General features: G+C 42.3%; 1 protein-coding gene across 2 annotated transcripts in view; it reads right to left on the bottom strand.

The window, feature by feature from the left end:
• The window catches only part of MYOM1 (myomesin 1), a 178,278-nt gene that overhangs the window by 64,203 nt on the left and 95,091 nt on the right, over window positions 1-18,984 (bottom strand). Inside the window, exons 14-19 of one of the 2 annotated variants that reach the window (XM_045296152.1) lie at window positions 18,472-18,596; window positions 13,486-13,669; window positions 12,702-12,876; window positions 11,229-11,350; window positions 9,373-9,663; window positions 7,400-7,596 (exon numbers count right to left, since the gene is read on the bottom strand). In XM_045296152.1, the coding sequence (XP_045152087.1) occupies window positions 7,400-7,596; window positions 9,373-9,663; window positions 11,229-11,350; window positions 12,702-12,876; window positions 13,486-13,669; window positions 18,472-18,596 (1,094 nt within the window). The remainder of the gene's footprint in view (window positions 1-7,399; window positions 7,597-9,372; window positions 9,664-11,228; window positions 11,351-12,701; window positions 12,877-13,485; window positions 13,670-18,471; window positions 18,597-18,984) is intronic. The other variant, XM_030887323.2, reaches the window with a different exon arrangement.

The following is an 18,984-nucleotide window of genomic DNA, read 5'->3' as shown; positions in this document are numbered from 1 at the left end:
CTCCCATCTTCATTTCCCACTTCTGAAACCCCCCTTCCCTCCCTATCACCCACTCCCCACCCCTGCATTCCCTATCAATCCCTATATCAGTTATTTTCACTATGCATCCATTCCTCCTGTGGGTCACAAACTGGGAAACCCAACAGAAACAATAAAAACAAAATTTTAAATAAGGTGTTAAGGATAAAATAATAATATAAAGACCAAAATGCAAATAATGAGTAAGAAAGAAAGATCCTCATCAACATTCAAAAAGCCAGGGAAGACATTTTTGTCATGGAAGAAGTCAGAGAAACATGCACACAGAACTGACTCAGGCTGGGCCTATAGGGAGGTCATCTGGCCAGAAATCTACTTTGATTCAGCATATTCAAGATTACAATGGTCTCTGCCTGACAGCAAGGCTGTTTGAGACTCTTGCCTGTGGTTAGAGTGGATCTGACCATATACTCTACAGATGGGTTTTGGGCTCCCACTGTCCTCCCGTAGCCTTGTACAAATTGGGTGTTCATAATTTTAGCTCTGATACTTTTCCCTTTACCATATTCAAATTTAAACAATTTCTTCTTTGGAGCACACAAGCTGGTGGGCTTCTTCGCTGTGGAATTCGTTGACAAAATCAGAAAAAAAACAAGCTGCGAGCAGAAAAGCCAAAGCTTATGTAAACAAAGAAGTGTGGCATTGTGAGTGGCCTAACTTTTGCATTAAAGTGTACAATGGGTTATTGTGAGAGTAAATAGAAGGGATAAAATAATGGCTATGAAAAGACTTGCAAAATAGAAATGAAGGAAATGTATTACTTTGAAAAAGTCGTGGTATATAAACAACCCCTTGACTATCAGAACTCTTAATACATGAGGTGTTTATGGAGTCAGCTGGGTTAGCAAAGTTTATGGGTTAAGACAACAGCAACTCCTGTCTAGAACTCAAATTTCATCATGAAACTATATGTTTATCTATATGCATGCTTACCTAACCAATTATTGCGGGTGCGTGTGAAATCTAATGTCTATGTGTTATAGCAATGGACTAATATAAGCACAACACATTTGTATATACGTACATATATGTGTGTGCTTTTTTCTTTTTAGAAACAATTTTTAAGGGGAAATGATGCTGAAAAGAACTTTGCTTAAATGTACTTTATTTAGGTACGATGGTTGCTTGGGGTCCCTGGTTGTGTGACCATTTATCTCAGTTTTACTAGGACAGTCCAGGCTGCAGAACATTCTGGGCCAAGCCCAGGCATGGGTAAAAGATTGTGGCAGGAGACTTCTGCTTCTGTTAAAGATATGGTAGGCTATTCAGATTAATCTTCCCAACATGAAAAAATTGCAAATGCTAGATCATTTTCTTCTTGACAGTCAATGACAAGCTATTTAATAGCACTCATCCTGCAGGAAGGGAAACAAGACAAAGAGAGATCACGACGTTTGCATTGGAGCCCAATTTTAGCACAGGTTTTGATGTTTTCACAAAGAGAGAGGTTTGAAATCAAAACCCAGAACTCATCGAATGAAAAAGGGAATGAAAGAAAACCTTTCTTTGGACCCTCAAACAGCTTTATCTCAGGATAAAAGCAAATCAGAAATAAACCTGCTTTCATTTATTGTGCAATGCAAATTCACATTGCCTGTCTGTCCAAAAATATTAAACTCTTGCAGTTGAATTGAGCACCTTGCAGAGGGGAATGCAAATATTTACTAGAGAACCTTCATCATAGACCTCAATTATTCATGGATGTAATGATTTTAAAAACAACGAGCAACACAGGACAAGAAAATTCAAGTGGAAAAGAAGGCAACTAGAAGCACAGTGCAAGTCAATGGATAATCATAAAGGGCTTCTAAGGTACTGGATAGCAGAAGTATCAGACTTAGACTATAAAAAGAATTATCTTTATTTTATTTGAAACGTAAATGACAAACTTAAAAATATATGCAGGAAAGGATAATCTATGAAATAAGTTATATTTGACCTATAGTAAGTAAAAGAAACAAGGGAAAAATAATGAATGTTTTAAAAGTAAAATTAGATAAGAAGAAAAGAGAATTTGCAAACTGGCAGATGCAATCAGGAGAAATTATACAGACTTTACAGGACACAAAGACACAGAGATGGGAAAGTGAAACTAATGATTAATAGCCATGGAAGACACAAAGAGAATGCCAAATATATGTCTAATTAGAGTTTCAGAAAACGAGAATGGGACAGTGACAATAGTTTAGGAGGTAGTAGCTAAGAATGCTCTGTAAAGATCTTAGAGAAAAGTCCCAAATCCCAAGCAGATACAGTGTTTAATCCCCTGTACCTCTCCCACTGCCTTGAGTCAGTGCTGACTCCTGCCCCCTGTGGGTTTCCGAGACTGTAAATGGTGACAGGAGCTGCTGGGGCAGTGGCTCCCAACCTTCCTCATGTGGCGACCCTTTCGTACGGTGCCTTACAACCATAACATTATTTTCATTGTTACTTCATAACTGTCATTTTGCTACTATTATGAATCGTCATATAGGTATCTGATATGCAGAATGTATTTTCATTTTACAAATTAAACATAATGAAAGCATAGTGATTCATCACAAAAGTAATATGTAAGTATATATTTTGAAATATTTACTTGTAATTTCAAATCAATGAAGTTTTGTCTTCAAGCATGGTGTAGCATGGGTCACAGTCTTCACGCCGGGTACTAATATGTGGGTGTACCTGCATGTGGGTGTACCCGCCTGGAGATGGATAGAGGAGCGGTTTCTCGGTTCCTAAGACCATCGTAAATAAGTGTTTTCCAATGGTCTTAAGCGACTCCTATGGAAAAGGCGTTCGACCCCCAAAGGGGTCGTGACCCACAGGTTGAGAACCGCTGTGCTGGTGGTTTCCAACTACCAACCATGCAGATAGCTGCCCAGCACATAACCACTCGCCACCAGCCTTTCCCTGTACTAGACATGCACTATTGTACCTGTCACAGCGAGACACGGCCAAGTACCAGACACTGTGAAAGGAAAAAGATACATGACCTGCAAATGAACTATGTGATTGAGAATGATCACCCCAGCTCCAAAAATGACCCCAAGGGACGTGGCACTACATTTTCAAAGTGCTGAGTGAAAATAGCTCCCAGTATAGAATACTATGCCCAGAAAAAGAAATATTTTGTATAAAACAGAAGGAACAAACAAATTAAATAAAAACAGCTGGGCCTTAGAAGGCTCTCACTAATGGAAATTCTAAAAGATTTAGAAAAAGAAAAGTAATCTGAGATGGAAGTTCCAAGATTAAAAGTAAATAAAGTATTAAATATGTAAGCAAGCACATGTAAACAAATGTTGACTCTATAAAACAATGATTTTTTTCAGTAAAAAAGAGATAGAATGAAATACACACAAAAGCATTAAATTGGGAAAAGTGTAAATAGGTTACAGTACTTTAAGATCCTTATATTTCTAAGAGAAGGGTAAAATACTGGAGTAGCTATAGGTTCCAGTACATTTCTTTGTTTTAACTCACAGAGTCACCACTATAAAACCAAACCAAACCCAAATGCCAAATGAATACCTAGAAGCTTTAGCTTTTAAGGTAATATTTGGGGAAGGGGGCAAAGGAAGGGTTAAAAATAAATAACTTTTGTTCTTAAGAAAGGACAAAGAAATTAACCATAGCACAGGCAAACAAGATGTACAGTGTAAGATTATTGGTTCAAAAGAGTAATCAGTAATAGCATTCAGTACTCTAGTTAAATGCCAAAGGCTGCTAGGTAGGTTAAAAAATATAAGATAAACATATATAAAACAAAGGCACAGAAAGTTTGAAAGTTAAAGAATTAAAAATGATGTACCATGCAAACATCAACCAAGAGTAAACAGGTACAAGCAGATATAGCTATGAGGGAGCTTCAAAAAGTTCATGAAAAAATGTAATGAAAACATCATGGAATTTTTCAGTGAATTTTTGAGGCCCCCTTGGATATTAATAACAACATAGACTTTTAGGCAAAACATTACCAATAAAATTCGCTTTGCATACATCTAATAATGCTGCTTTAAAATATGACATCACCCCCCCTCCAATCTATGGATTCTCTTTTCACTGTAGCGTATTGCTTAAAAAGGTAAAAATGTCAGAGTAACAATCAATACCTGAATGGGAAAGTCAGTAGTGATGTGGTCACAAATGGAATATCATCCCTTAATGAAAGAAAGTTCATTATAGCTATTACACACACCAACATGGAAAAGTCTTGAAAGCCGTTTCTGAAGCACTGTCAGTAGGTTTGTGACATTCCATACTCTTTAACATTCTTTTTTTTAAAGATCATTTTATTGGGGGGCTCTTACAGCTCTTATAACAATCCATACATCAATTGTATCGAATATATTTGTACAAATGTTGCCATCAACATTTTCTGTCTTTTTTTAACAGAAATAATTTGTTAAAATCATTTAACTGGGGGCTTGTACAACTCTTATCACAATCCATACATCCATCCGTTGTGTCAAGCACATCTGTACATATGTTGCCATCATCATTCTAAAAACATTTGCTTTCTCCTTGAGCCCTTGGTCCCGTATACTTGAACTGCTAAGGAATTGTATTGAGTTGGGAGAAGCACCACTCCCTGGCCGCCCAGCACAGGGTTCTGAGAGTGTTGGGAGATGATAGCTTTGCTTGTTCAGCAGCTGCTGATGTTCTAACAAGAGGTGCTGTGACGAGAGAAATTGAGACCCCTCAGGCACTGTGGAGACCTCTGATCAGGGATGCTCACATGCAGAACATGGGGCAAACAGAACTGGGAAGAGAGTGTATGCGGACAAACTCTCAACATACATACATTAAGGGGTCTGGGAGTCCAGGGTTCCCATGGAGGGAGCCTTCACGTTTGCGGGTTGGAGATGCATCCACTCACATTCTCCTAAGTAAAAGTTACGCCCTTCAATGTCCCACCAGAATAGTGCCAAACTTGAGGTGCTGTTTGCAAACACATACCTTGAAGATCAACTGCTTGAGGTTGTCTGCCATCAAAAGCCATCAGATGGAGGGGAAGGGGTGGGGGGGGTGAATAGGAGCTGATACCAAGGGCTCAAATAGAAAGTGAATGTTTAAAAAGTAATGATGGCAACATATGTACAAATATGTTTGGTACATTTGATATATGGATTTTTATAAAAGCTGTAAGAGCCTCCAATAAAATGATCTTTAATAATAAGAAGAAATAAAATTAATCATACAACTCTTTGATATGATTGAACTATTAATTGTATGATATGTGGGAGAAGTGCCAACAAAACTGTTTTAAACCCCTCACCCCCATACACAAAAAAATAAAGCAATCAGACCCTAATGTCTGTCCCACCCTAAATAGGGCCCACTCCCTTCTGATAAGTATCATAGATTGTTCCCTTGCAGAAGCGCTCAAAGACACCTAAGGTCGAGCCATCTAAGAGACTACCAAGGTTAGGCTGCCATCTTGACTCTAGTGCCTCCCTTTCCTATTACGTACATACCCCTAGCTCGTCCCCCTCCTGTTCTGTGTATGCCTCTGTACAACCCCTTCCTGTGACTTATGAGCTTACCGTGTCTTGCCTGCCCAAGACATTATAAGTCTGTGAGTTAATAAAGTACAGTCTCATTCTGGTTCCGGTCATCATGGAAGAGGTGAGCCCTTATATTTGTTTGATGTCTCTTAATTTACCCCTCAATTACACAACTGCCCCTTGGACCCATTCAGTTGTGGAGGCTGGTCCCCCACAGACGGGAAACTTGAAGGAGACCATACATGGATCATCCCATTGTGACCTCAGAGTCACTATCACAGGGGACACTTCAAAAACTGAGGTCTCTGGAAGAACACATCAGCCTGTGTGATCACGAGGTGCTGAAGGGATCAGTTATCTGGCATCAAAGAACAAAAAATCATATCATTGTGTGCTCACCTCCATGATATGATCGCTGAAGATAAATGGGTGCATAAGCAAATGTGGTGAAGAAAGCTGATGGTGCCTGGTTATCAAAAGGTATAGCATCTGGGGGTCTTAAAGGCTTGAGGGTATATAAGCGGCCATCTAGCTCAGAAGCAACAAAGCCCACATGGAAGAAGCACACCAGCCTGTGTGATCACGAGGTGTCGAAGGAATCGGGTATAAGGTATCATGAGAACAAAAAAATCTTACCATAGTGAATGATGATGAGAGTACGGAGTGGAGACCCAAAACCCATTTGTAGACCACTGGAGATCCTCTTGCAGAGGGGTCTCAGGGTGGAGACGAGCCAGAAAGGGTGTGATGTAGCAACGATGAAAAATACAACTTTCCTCTAGTTCCTAAATGTTTCCTCCCCGCTCCCACTTTCATGACACGGATTCTACCTTGCAAGTCTGGCTAGACCAGAGGATGTACACTGGTACAGATAGGAACTGGAAACACAGGGAATCCAGGGAGGATGATCCCTTCAGGGCCAGTGGTGTGAGTGGTGATACTGGGAGGGTAGAGGGAGAATGGGTTGGAAAGAGGGAATCGATTACAAGGATCTATATGTGATCTCCTCCCTGGGGGATGGACAACAGAAAAGTGGCGAAGGGAGACGTCTGACAGGGCAGGATATGACAAAATAAACAATTTGTAAATTATCAAGGGCTCATGAGGGAGGGGGGAGCGGGGAGGGAGGGGGGAAAATGAGGACCTGGTGCCGAGGGCTTAAGTGGAGAACAAATGTTTTGAGAATGACGAGGGCAATGAATGTACAAATGTGCTTTACACAATTGATGTATGTATGGATTGTGAGCCTCTAATAAAATGATTTAAAACAAACAAGCAAAAAACAAAAACTGAGGTCTGGCCATCAATCTGTGTGCCTTTATCTGCTGTGATTTGAAAGTTAAAAATCCAGGGTCATTGTACACTAGTGGCAATGGTTACAGATATTTTGTAAGTTTTGAAAGACATGACTTTATAGAGTAAGTATACATTTCGCATGGGATATTCTAAGACAGTCTTTTGTTGCTCTACGTGAATCAGACCATGAACTTGTCTGTTTAGTCAAATAACTGCTGTTGGCTTTGGCATATTTTCTCTCTAAGGGCTTACTATTGCAGACAATGGAAACAGGAGAGAGAAAATGGATCATTTACAAGCTATCAGGCATGTGCAAAGGAGCCCTGGTGGTGCAGCGGGTTAAGCCCTTGGCTGTTAAATGAAAGGTCAGCAGTTTGAACCCACCAGGAGGAAAATGAGGCAGTCTGCTTCCATAATGTTTACATCTTCGGAAACCCTAGAGAATGGTCCTTCTGTTGTGTGGGGTCACGGTGAGTTGGAATGGGTGCAGAAACAGTGGGTGGGTCCGTGCATGTATGTGCATGCAGAGATATGACATATATATGACACTGCATGAGAGGTCACAGTCTTACCTTGTATGCCTGGTCACTGACAGCCTTAATATTGGCTTCTCTCCATTTTCCTGGCACCCCGCCAATTACTTCACGATAGTTCACATAATAGCCAGTAATTTCTGCCCCTCCAATCTTATCTGGATGCTTCCAACCAAGAACCATCGAGTCACGAAAACTTTCAAGACAAGTGATATCACAGGGTGGAGATGGTGCCGCTGTAGCAATATGAATAGCTTGTGAGTAGGCAGAAATGCATTTATGATTCCATGTATATTAAACTTGTTTAATTGGTGCTGTTCATGAAAGCAATAGGTCTTGCAGTGAAAACAGAAAACAAAAGCTAAAATGAGAAGCTGATCAGCAACTGGCATCCAATTTGGTGTATGAGGGGAAAAACGGATACAATAAAACTACACTTCAGGTCTTATTTTAAAAATAAGAAAAATAGTTTTGAAATATTAACAGCAAAATGATGGAAAAGTCTGGGGGGGAAAAGGATTCTCTTCCTTATCGGAAGAAATATTTATTTCTAAAGTATTTTTTATTCCTATGTTTCTTTATACGCTTGTGTGCATGTGTTTATTTTGATTCCTGAGGAAAGTAGAAAAAGTATATCAATTTTTACATCAATTTTCTTATTTAGAATTTCTGTATAGTTCTGGGTTAGCACTCCATTATTCAGGTATAGTCACTCACTTTTATGCGACCTTACAAATGTACAGATTCTGTCTGCACAGGGGGAAAAAATCTTATTCCAAAGCTCAGTTAAATGCCACATTTTAAGAAGAATTTTAAAAACTAGGCACAATCTTCCATGTGGCTTTCTCTTGGTATATGATACTTTACAGCAATATTTTGAACCATTTTTAGAATATTATTCACATAGCACAAAACACTAAACAGCTGTCACTGTGTTTATTGCTGCCGACCCAGAAAAAATATCTAGAAGGTATTTTTTTTAATCCTCATTTACGGTGGCTTTGCTGATCAACTTTTTACTCAACTGATGGAATTACAGTTTTAGATGTAGCGGGCTAAGGAGAGAAACCTGCCTAGATATAGAAAAACATCAACGATAATTTCCAGATGTTCAGTTGGATTATAAGGAGGCATACATTTTCAAAAAAGTTTTTAGAACAATGAAGCTGTCTTTTTCTCTACAATTAAAAAGAAAAACATCAACAACTTTCTTTTCCTTCTTATTTGAGAGCAACGTTGAATATAGATTCTCAATTAGCATCTTATATCCTCTTGAGTGGAAGGGACTGGTGGATGTGTCCAAAAAACAGAAGCCTCTGGAGATGTTGGTTGTGGTAGAAAAAAAGGGGTAGATACAGTTTACTAGCATATGAGGGTCATCCTTCCATTTTTATTTGACAATATAAACATTATTTCCTGGAATATTCAAGCTATCAGTACCAACTGTCTTAGACAATTATTAGCTAACAGATAGAGAGTCTTAAGTAAGTTCTGTCCAGGTGGATTGTGGTACACCATAAAATATAACTACATATGCTCATAATACTTCATTAAATGTTTCTTGGCAACGCAACTAAAATTATTTATATTGACTTGAGTTAAATGTGGAGGATCATTTGAGAAGGTAGCTATTATCCTGATAATATGGCATTCTCCTTAGCTATAGACTGAACACAGATATCTCCAGACATCTCACCTATGGTGGTCCCATCCTTTCTGCTCTCCTCTCTAACTCTCTAAACAACGTGAGCTCAAGGATGAGTGCAAGGTCAGTCTAAGGACTCCGTAACCAGTCATTCAAAGGGCTTCATTGCCATCAAGTCTGATGAACACTGTGTAAAAGCAAGAGCTATGCAAAATGAATTGTCTAACACATGCATGGATAACACATTAGACAAAAGTACTGTAAACGGCAACGTGCATGACCACAGATGGAAGAATGTGGTGTGGACGATGAGAGGTGAACACACTGATGGCGACAGATGGAACGGGTTGACTCTGCCAGTGCTCACCTCGGTCCTTCTTTGTTTTCGGAGGGTCAGACTTACTTTTCACCTTAGAAGCTGCTTTCTGTGGCGGTGGGGCGGGCTCTTCCTGAACGGGCTCACTTACTGTACTCACTTCACTTTTGCCCTTCTGTCTGGGAGAGCTAGTGGGCTGTGTAGGCTTGTTAAGTTTGCTACTAAGCAAAGCATCTTTCTTAGAGGTTGGCTGAGAGGCTTCATGCATGCCTCTCCGGAAGTCTGTTAGTCCGCCAGGTATGTCACTCAGTTCTGGACACACTTCTTGAGACACGCCTCCCCCTACAATTACCAGATAATGACAAAAACACTTTGAGCACAAATACGGCATAACTTGCTCTTACTCAATAGCACAAAGAGGACAGCCTTAGGATCACAAACAGATCGAAACCAGTCTTGGTTTAACAGAGACGCTTTGGATGTGAAAGAAACGTGGGAACCGCACAGTTCACAGAATTTACACAACGAACATTTCAGTTGCTCCACATTCCAGACAAAGAAGAAAGGAGAACAGAAAACTACAGACAGAACCACTTTGATTTTCAGAAGCCCAGCGTTTTAGTACATCCTCAAACATTTCTTGAGAGATGTCAGCCCTGTTATTCAACAGAATGATGCGGCAGGGAGAAGGACAGCACCAGACAAAAGACATATTATTAATGCTCTTGACTTTCGGATGAAGCAACATACAGTACAGTAGCAGTGCAACTCGGTGCCTCCCAACCTCAAAAACACACCTTGACTATTGCTTATTTTATACCCAAACCATACCCAACCAAACACGAGCTGACTGCAGCTCCTGCTGACCCCATTTCTAACAGGGGAGAACTGTTCTGGGGGGGGTTTCTTGTTTGAAATTGATCAGAAGCAATTCGCCAGCCCTTTCTTCTGTTGAGCTGTCGTGTGATTTTAAACTGCCAGCCTTTCATTAGTCGTCAAGTGCAAACCATTTGCACTAACCATGGTTGCCTGCCCATTTTATAAGAAATGCTAAAAAAAGTAATAGCGAACGCTTACTGACCACCTTCTCAACTCACTGCCGTCCAGTCAAGTGTGACTCATAGTGACCATATGCGGAAGGTGAGACCTGTAACTCTTCATGGGAGTAGAAAGCCCCATCTTTCTTCTCAGGAGCAGGGGGTGGTGTCAAACTGCTGAGCAATCTAGCAGCCCACTGTGGAACCAGTACTCCACCAGGGCCCCATAATGCTAGCTGAAGCCAATTGATATGAAACATTTTCTGGTTAAGTGTGCTATTATGTCACAAATTTGATTTATTTTTGGGCTGAACGAGTATTTGTCCAAGATTGGGAGGTACATCATGCACAGACATATAATTTATTTTGTTAATGGTTTTAGTCTGATGATCACCTTGCTAGCAGAGATGATGATGATTAATCAACAGCTTATGCCTGCATAGCTGTTAGTGCTTATGAAAAGTATGTTAATGTGCTGTTAGTGAAAATAAGCCAGCTTTGTTGCAGATGAAATGACTTTTAGGGACACGATGATGTGTGTTATGGATGATCTACCACTTGGTGGAGTCGGACGGTCCTTCCCATTTCCAGGATGCACATGAAGTTAGAGTGGAGTTGCACACAGAGGTTGATGGGAAATATCTGAGGAAGTTGGGCTCATGAAGATGGAAAGGCACAGAGACAGGAGGAGTGATGGTGATCTGAAAAGGACAGCTGCCGAGGGTGAGAGGTCATCTCCGAGAAAATGACCAGCTGAGGATGGGGCAACATTAGAAGCCTTTACATTTTTTCTGGACCGGATGGTACCTTCCTGTATCACTTAGAAAAATTCATTTGTTTTCCCTACAAAATTATGGGTAAGAAACTTACCAATAGCCGCTTTTACTTCAATGGCTTCTGAATCCTGCGAATAGTCACTGAGTCCAGCTGCATTCACTGCTCTGACTCGGAAAATGTATTTCTGACCAGTCACCAAGCCATGACAAGTAAATCTAAAAGAAAGAAATTTTAAAGAACTGTCCTCGGAGGAAAATTGGGGAAAAGGATCATTAGTTACCTAGATGACATAGCTTTCAGAAACCTATCATTAAAAAAGGAAAAGCTGGAGAGAGGTCCAAGTTTGGACGTCGAGGAAATTGAGGCAATTTCCTAAACTCTCTCTGCTGACAAACAAGGAGTCCTCGTTTGACACCGAATAAGTTCTCAGGTTTTGCTTTCTTTTTTCCCAGGTTTTCTGAGCTCTGTTTGCTCCTCAATAAAAGTAATTTGTAGAAATTGGCTACAAAATTAATACATAAGGCATTTCATAAAACAAGTATGATTAATATTAATGACTATTTCAGACATATATTGTGAGCGTTTAAGGCATCTGTCTACTCCATAGCTCAGAGAGCTAGCCTCTTCCCTCCCTTCCAGGGAAGGGACACTGCCTGAAAAATTACACTGGACACTAGAATCTAAAAATACGGTGGAAGATGAATTTCAGAATTATTAGTTAGATTTGAAGATTTGGTCATAAAACAGTCTTACTCTTCAATGGCAGCTTTTGTTATCAATAGTTACAACAGGAATCACTGTAGCATTTAATTCTACCACACTGTCTAAAACCTGAGGAAATAGCATGTCTGCTAGCGTTCACTAAGAGCCTTTAGAGCTAGTTGGTAAACTATTTGAAAGCAAAACCAAATAAAACAAAATGAAAATCACCAAACTCTAATTTATTTGATGACGTTGATGTTCAAAATGTCCCTATTTCGTCCCCAACACTTAAGTGAAAGTCAACAAAACGCCATTCAATGCCCATTTAAAATGCCTGGGTAGTTTATGTTAGGGAGAATCTCTTCCATCCTGGGAGTGCAGGCTCACCTCCCGGTGGCTATGAAAGATCAGTACACCGGTGGGTGGCCGGTGAGCCCATTCTGACTCAGGCCACCCTGGCGTGTCAGAGTTAGAACTGTGCTTCCTTGGGCTTTCCATGGTTGGTCTGGCTTTCGGAAAAGAGATGGCCAGGGCTCTTTCTCCCTGAGGTGCCTCTGGGGGCACTCAAACCTTTGGGTGAGCAGTGAGTGTGTTGTGCTGATCATTTGCATGACCTAGACACTTCGAAGTTCAGAGGAGAGGGGTGAAGGGAGAGGTCATCGCTTAAAGAACAAATCAGAAAAGAGATGGAAGGTGAACTCACACCATCTAGCCGGCACTGTATGTTTGTGAGTCTTTAACAACATAAGCAATCCTTGTTTATGCGTCACGTGCATCCACGTTCAATTGACGATGCCTGTGTGGGAACATCCTCTCTCTGCCCCTCTGCGGCTCTGCACCCCAGCCTCCCTGACGGCGAGTTACCGTGAGCCCTTCACCGGGTTGTTGTTGCAGGGCTCCCACGCGCCCGAGCCCACCACGCTGCCCTCGATGTAGTACCCCACCAGCTCCTTCACGTCTCTGGGTTCTTCCCAACTAACTACCACGGAGGTGTCTGTGTTTCTGCTTGGGATGATTTTGCTGGGAGCCTTGGGAATATCTGAGAAAAGAGAGAAGAGTGTTTTTTAAAAATTCATTCTTGTAACATATGCACACACGCACATCCCATGCAAACTTAACACAATCTTGTCATTTAGTTCATATTTAAAAATCAGAAAATGTGCAAAGAGATATGCTAGTTTATAAGAATGAACCACTTACTTCCCAACCCACTAACCATTCATTATTAAATGGGGAGTGATCATCAGATCATTAGCAATACTTTTGTAATTCCTAGAGAAGTTTGCTTTTCATAAATAATAAGAATACATAGTTTTGGTTAAATGTACAAGTCAAATAAAGCCACCCATTTAGGTTTATAATATGAAAGATGTCACCATTTTTACTCCTGAAAGGTATAAACCAAACCAAACCCACTGCCACCACAGGGAGTCTGCATGCTCGTGACCTCCAGAGCGGTTCGAGACCTGAGCCTTCCCTGGAGCAGAGCCTCGTCTTTCCGGTCCACAGGGATGCGGGGTTGGAACCCACCTGCCTGGCGGCTGGCAGCCCAACTGCTATGCACGCACACCAACCGGAGGCTGCTTTGTCTTTTTCTCTTGAGCGGAGGTGGAAGAATTCACACTTGCTTAGCTGAGCGGGCACTTACCAAGCTTGTCCCCTACCACAGTCACTGCGGTCGCTTCCGACGGCTCCCCAACTCCGGCCGAATTGGCGCAGCGGACGCGGAAGCTGTAGGATTTGCCTTCGGTCAAGTCGAAGAGCGCGAAGCGGGGCGACTTCACCGGGAGCTCTGTGTTGACCCGCTGCCAGTTGTGTGTGTCCGCTTCGCACTGCAGGGACAGGGACACCCAGGGGAGAGCACAGCAAGGGTGAGCAGATTCTAGGCCAGGCCGCTCGCTCGCGGCTTTCCTTTTCTGTCAACAATTTGACCTGTTAGGGGGGAATCGGGCTGGAGAAGATCTGGAGAAATGGGGGACGAGGCAACCAATGTCACACCCATTGCTGTCGAGTCATCCTAAGGCAGAGTGGCCCTAGAGGCCAGAGGACGACTGTCCCAGGGCGTTTCCAAGGCTAGAGGCTGTTCAGAAGCAGACTGGCCACACCTCTCTCCCTGGGAGCAGCTGGTGGCTTTGAACACTTTAACTGCTTGAACCACCATGATACAGAAGGTTCCTTTCCGATATCATGGGATGATCTAAATTACGGCTGGGTTATAAGGTACTTTAATGCCCACTTCTCCATTACCTAAGTAAGATCATTCACTAATTTTTAAACATTCTTAATTAATTCTTTAATAAATCATTTTATTTGGGGCTCTTACAGCTCATATAACAATCTATACACCAATGATATAAAGCACATTTGTACATATGTTGCCATCCTCATTTCCAAAACATTTTCTATTTGAGATCTTGGTATCAGCTCCTCTTTTTGCCCCTCTCTCCTCTGCCCTCCCACCCTCATGAACCATTGATAATTTAGAAATTATTTTTATCTTCATATCTTACACTGTCTGCTGTGTCCCTTCACTCACATTTCTGTTGTTCGTCCCTGGAGGGGTGGGCGTGGGAGTTGTGCATTGGTTTCCCCTTTCTCCCCCCACCTTCCCCCACCCTCATGGTATCGCTACTACCATTACTGGTCCTGAGGGGTTAATCTGTCCGGGATTCTGTGTGTTAAGAGCTCTTATCTGTACCAGTGTACATGCTCTGGTCTAGCCAGATTTGTAAGATAGAACTGGGTCAAGATGGTGGGGGGAAGAAGCATTAAAGAACTAGAGGAATGCTGTGTGTTTTGTCGTTGCTATGCTGCACCCTGGCTGACTCGTTTCTTCCTTGTGACCTTTCTGTGAAGGGATGTCCAATTGTCTACAGATGGTCTTTGGGTCTCCACTCCGACTCATGTGTTGTTTTTTTTAATCATTTTTTGGGGGGGCTCGTACAACTCTTCTCACAATCCATCCATCCATCCATTGTGTCAAGCACATTTGTACATTTCTTGCCATCATCATTCTCAAAACATTTGCTTTCTACTTGAGCCTTTGGTATCAGCTCCTCATTTTTCCCCTCCCTCCCCCACCCTCCCTCCCATATGAACCCTTGATAATTTATAAATTATTAATATTTTTTTATGTCTTACACTGACTGATGTCTCTCTTCACCCACTTTTTCTGTTGTGCATCCCCCTGGGAGGGGGAATTCTTAATTTATTTTGAGAAGAGTTTAGGGTCAGACATTTTTCTAATTTTTAGAACTCATCTATGTTTCCGTATCTTCATCTACAAACTGGGTATGATGGAAACAGATGTATTATCGGTTACATGTTGGGCGTTAATCCACATGGTTGGCAGTTTGAAACCACCAGCAGCTCCGCTGGAGAAAGACTGGGCTTTCAATTCTTGTAAACAGTTACAATCTTGGACACCAATAGGGGTTCGCTCGGAGTCAGCACTGACATGACGGCAGCAAGTTTTGGTTTTCCCTGACCTCCTAGGGTTATTGTAAGAATTAAGGGAGTTGCGCATGTTGAGCTTGTGGGACAGTGCCTGGTGCGGGGTAAATGTGACCCATTTTCATTCCTACTGAGAGAAACAGAGTTAGCAAAAGACAGAGTCCCTGTCTTGGACATGGTCAGATTGTTGGCAGGGAACAAGAAAACGCTCAAGCGATAAAGAGAAAGGAAGGCTGGGGACTTGGGGGGGGCGGTGAGGAACGGATACATCTCAGTCTCTCGGTAAATAGTAGGTGTGATGGCATCGACTTGCCCAACTTGGTGGTCAGCCTGCAGCCCACAGGCAAGGTCACGCAGTAGACTGTTGTGATAGATGGGCAAGAAGCAGCGGCACTGCCGTGCTCATTAGCATTGGGGGGTGGAAACTCCAAAGACAGGGCCAGTGAAATAGTTCCCTTTGCCAAGGTGAGCACACTAGAGGAGGCTCCCCAGAATTGGCCTTCAGCGTGGCCCAGGAGGCCAAGTTGACATTTGGATCGGAGGATTGAATTGGAGGGCTGGATCGGATCCTCCAGGTGCTCAGTGCAGCTGGCACCTCCGGGCGTTTCCACGAGAGTGCAGGGGCCCTGGACGACGCCATAGGTGTCCTCAGACATGTTCTCCTCCATTCTGGTCTAGGGGTCCCTAGGTGGTACCCACCCTGAATGCGATTGGCTCCTAACCAAAAGCTTGGGGCCCGAGGCTCCACAGAGGCTCCTTGGAAGAAAGTCTTAGGGATCTACTTCCAGAGACGCACCTGTTGACCCCTCGAAGGAGCCCAGGGCTACGGGGGTGCACCCGAGGTCACCATGAGTCAGAGCCAGCCATTGGTTTGATTTGATTTTTGCTTCCAGGATCTTGGGGTGCTAGTGGCGAGTAGGTCCGCGCTCATCACCTTTCTAGGGACGTTGCAGAGCCGCCTGGAGGAGTTCAGAGTTTGGGGGAAAACGTTCAACAGCAGCCCAAAGAGACTCATGGGAAGAAAACGCCTCAGCGGGAGGTTGCCACTGTGTCATTGTGGAAGCAAAGATGGTAATTACTGCCACGACAGAGGTTATTCAGAACTCTTCCTAGGGAACATTTCAAAGTGATTCGTAGGGGTGTGCATTAAACACAGCAGGAAGTAAAATGTTATCTAAGACTATTCTTGTCCTCGATTTAAAAATAAATGGGCAACAACAGCAACAAAAGCGAGGCTGAACATGCTGCTCCAGTTATCCTTCATTGGAGGCTCATCTCTCCCCTGACCAGGGGCTGACCCATCAGCAGGTGTGAGGGCGGTGCAGGACCAGGCAGTTCCTTGTCCCACGGTCACGATGAGTGGGGACAACCAACAACTACAGCCACACGTGAAAACATATAAATTCTTAGTATCATATCATCTCACTGCACCCATGGTAGATGTTCACATTACATGTTGAAGAGATGATGCGCTTATCACTTTGTTATGGACAAGAAGAAATGGAGAATGTGCCCCAGGGATATGAGTTAAGTGCCCATTGTAAGGAAAAGTAATTAATAAGGGGAAATCAGACCCTTGTAGTTTAGCTCTAGTATCATTTTCTCAGAGCCTAGGATTATAAATAGTTAAAAGGCTGTGAAGATATTTTCATGTTGTTATATATGTGCAGATGTGTGCTAATACCTGGGCTAGGCTATCCCTAGGCTACCTGTCTACTTTGTGGAAGAGAGGAGCTCATGCCAGGAAGATGTCCTGAAGTGGAATGATCTGAATAGCAGCATGGATAAAAGAAAGGGACCTTTAGAAAATTAACTGAGCTACATAATAATTTCTGCAAAAACAAGAAAAATAAAATAAAGACCTTTCTATGATTTTGCTATGAAAAAGTTAAAAAAAAAACCCTTATAATATCATACAATTTTATTTTTAAAAAACAGAAAAAAGCACTGCACTTGTTTCATTTGTTGGTCTTAAAAAAAAAGTAGATACCTGCCAATAAAAATGTAAACCCGCAAACCAAACTCACTGCCATCATGGCGACCCTAACTGATTGCAGCCCTACATCGAGTTTCTGAGACGGGGACTCTAACCAAGCAGACAGTCTTTGTTCCAAGGAGTGACTCCAACCGCCAATTTTTGCTTAGTTTGCTGAAGCCCACAGCACCACCAGGGCTCCTACGTTTTCTTTTCTTTTCTTTTTTTCTTAAAAATCTAAAACCAAACTTACTGCCACTGAGTCAATTCCGAATCACAACAAACCTATAGGACAGAGTAGAACCGACTCTGTGGTTTTCTGAAGTTGCGTGTCTTTAAGGGAACACAAAACCCCATCTGTCTCCCAAGGAGTGGCTGGTGGTTTTGAACTGCTGACCTTGAAGGTAGCAGCCCAACTCATAGTCCACTATGCCACCAGGGCTCCCACATTTTATTACATCTAAGATAAGTACACTTACTTTTGTTTTGATTTTCTTTGTTTTTTTTTTAATATCGTACTCAAAAACTTTCCCAACAAATGGATGTTAGGCCTCATTTTAAGCAAACTTTCCTTAAATCCCCTTTCCAGTAACAATTATCCTGTTATTGAAGGATTTCTTGTGCTCCTTAGGGACTATTTCAGATATGCAGCTAGGTCACTTTCCCCAAATACTTTCCTGTTAAGTCTTGACGCTTTTGCATCTGCTGGGCACCAATACTCACCGGGACCCTCACAAACTGGCTGCATGTAGAGATTTGTATATAATCTCATCCATAGCACATGTTTTCGTCCTTCACTACATGCTGTCCTCTCTGATGCTTTAGCCATCCACGTGATTATAAGATATCTGAGAGAAGAACATGGCCAATGTCTTGTATAATTTTATAGTCCCCAATCCCCCTTCACTACCTCTTTAGAGTAGGGCTAGCTAAGCTCTGGGGAAGAGATGTAAAGTCAAGGTCACTGTCGGAGCAAGGGAGACAGAGACGTCTCAGGGATCCATAAGTTCCCTGAATATTAAAGCAAAGCTCTGTGTGATACACATTTTCCTATGGATAGAGCTCACCCTTCATAAGGTTTTAAGGAGTCTGGGACAACGAATACGTATCCCCTCTACCTCCTGGAAATCTCACCTCTACTTTTTAAAAGAAATATTTAGGCAATGGCATGCGATGTACATATAAACATTGATCTCAAAATCTTACCTTTTCCACAAAGTACATGATGCCCTCGTGGCCACGCTGGCCAGGGGGCTTCCAGCTAAGCACCACATAGCTCTGGGTGGCCTCAGTTACAGAGAGGTCTGTGGGGGGCCCAGGAATAATTCCCTCTGAAAATAAGAAGGAAAGATGAGGAACACACACCTTCTGAGTAGCCTAGGATACCCAGAGTATCACAAGGTGTTGCTATAACTACTCTTCTACAGTGTAAAGATGCACCACATCTGAACTCCCCACTAAAACGTTATTCACTCATTCAAATGCTATCCGAGGTCACAGAAAGAATGATCCATTCAGACTTGGGGAACAGACCTCCAAGTTCTCCCAGAGCCTAGAATCGTTCATGTGCCCACTAGTAAGACTGGAAAAACTTCCAAGTCTTCAGAACTCTCTGTACTGTGGCCAGATTCTGCTAAACTAAAGGCTGCTCGGATCCCACTAGTAAAAGCAAGCCCCCAAAGAATTAAATGGGCTCCAAATGAACCTAACTACAGCTCA

Source organism: Echinops telfairi, unplaced genomic scaffold (assembly GCF_000313985.2).
Source record: "Echinops telfairi isolate 266 unplaced genomic scaffold, ASM31398v2 ScPeMD7_7400;HRSCAF=8409, whole genome shotgun sequence".
Lineage (NCBI taxonomy): Eukaryota > Metazoa > Chordata > Mammalia > Afrosoricida > Tenrecidae > Echinops > Echinops telfairi.
Note: the sequence above shows the minus strand (reverse complement) of the source record. Positions and strands in the feature narration are given on the sequence as shown.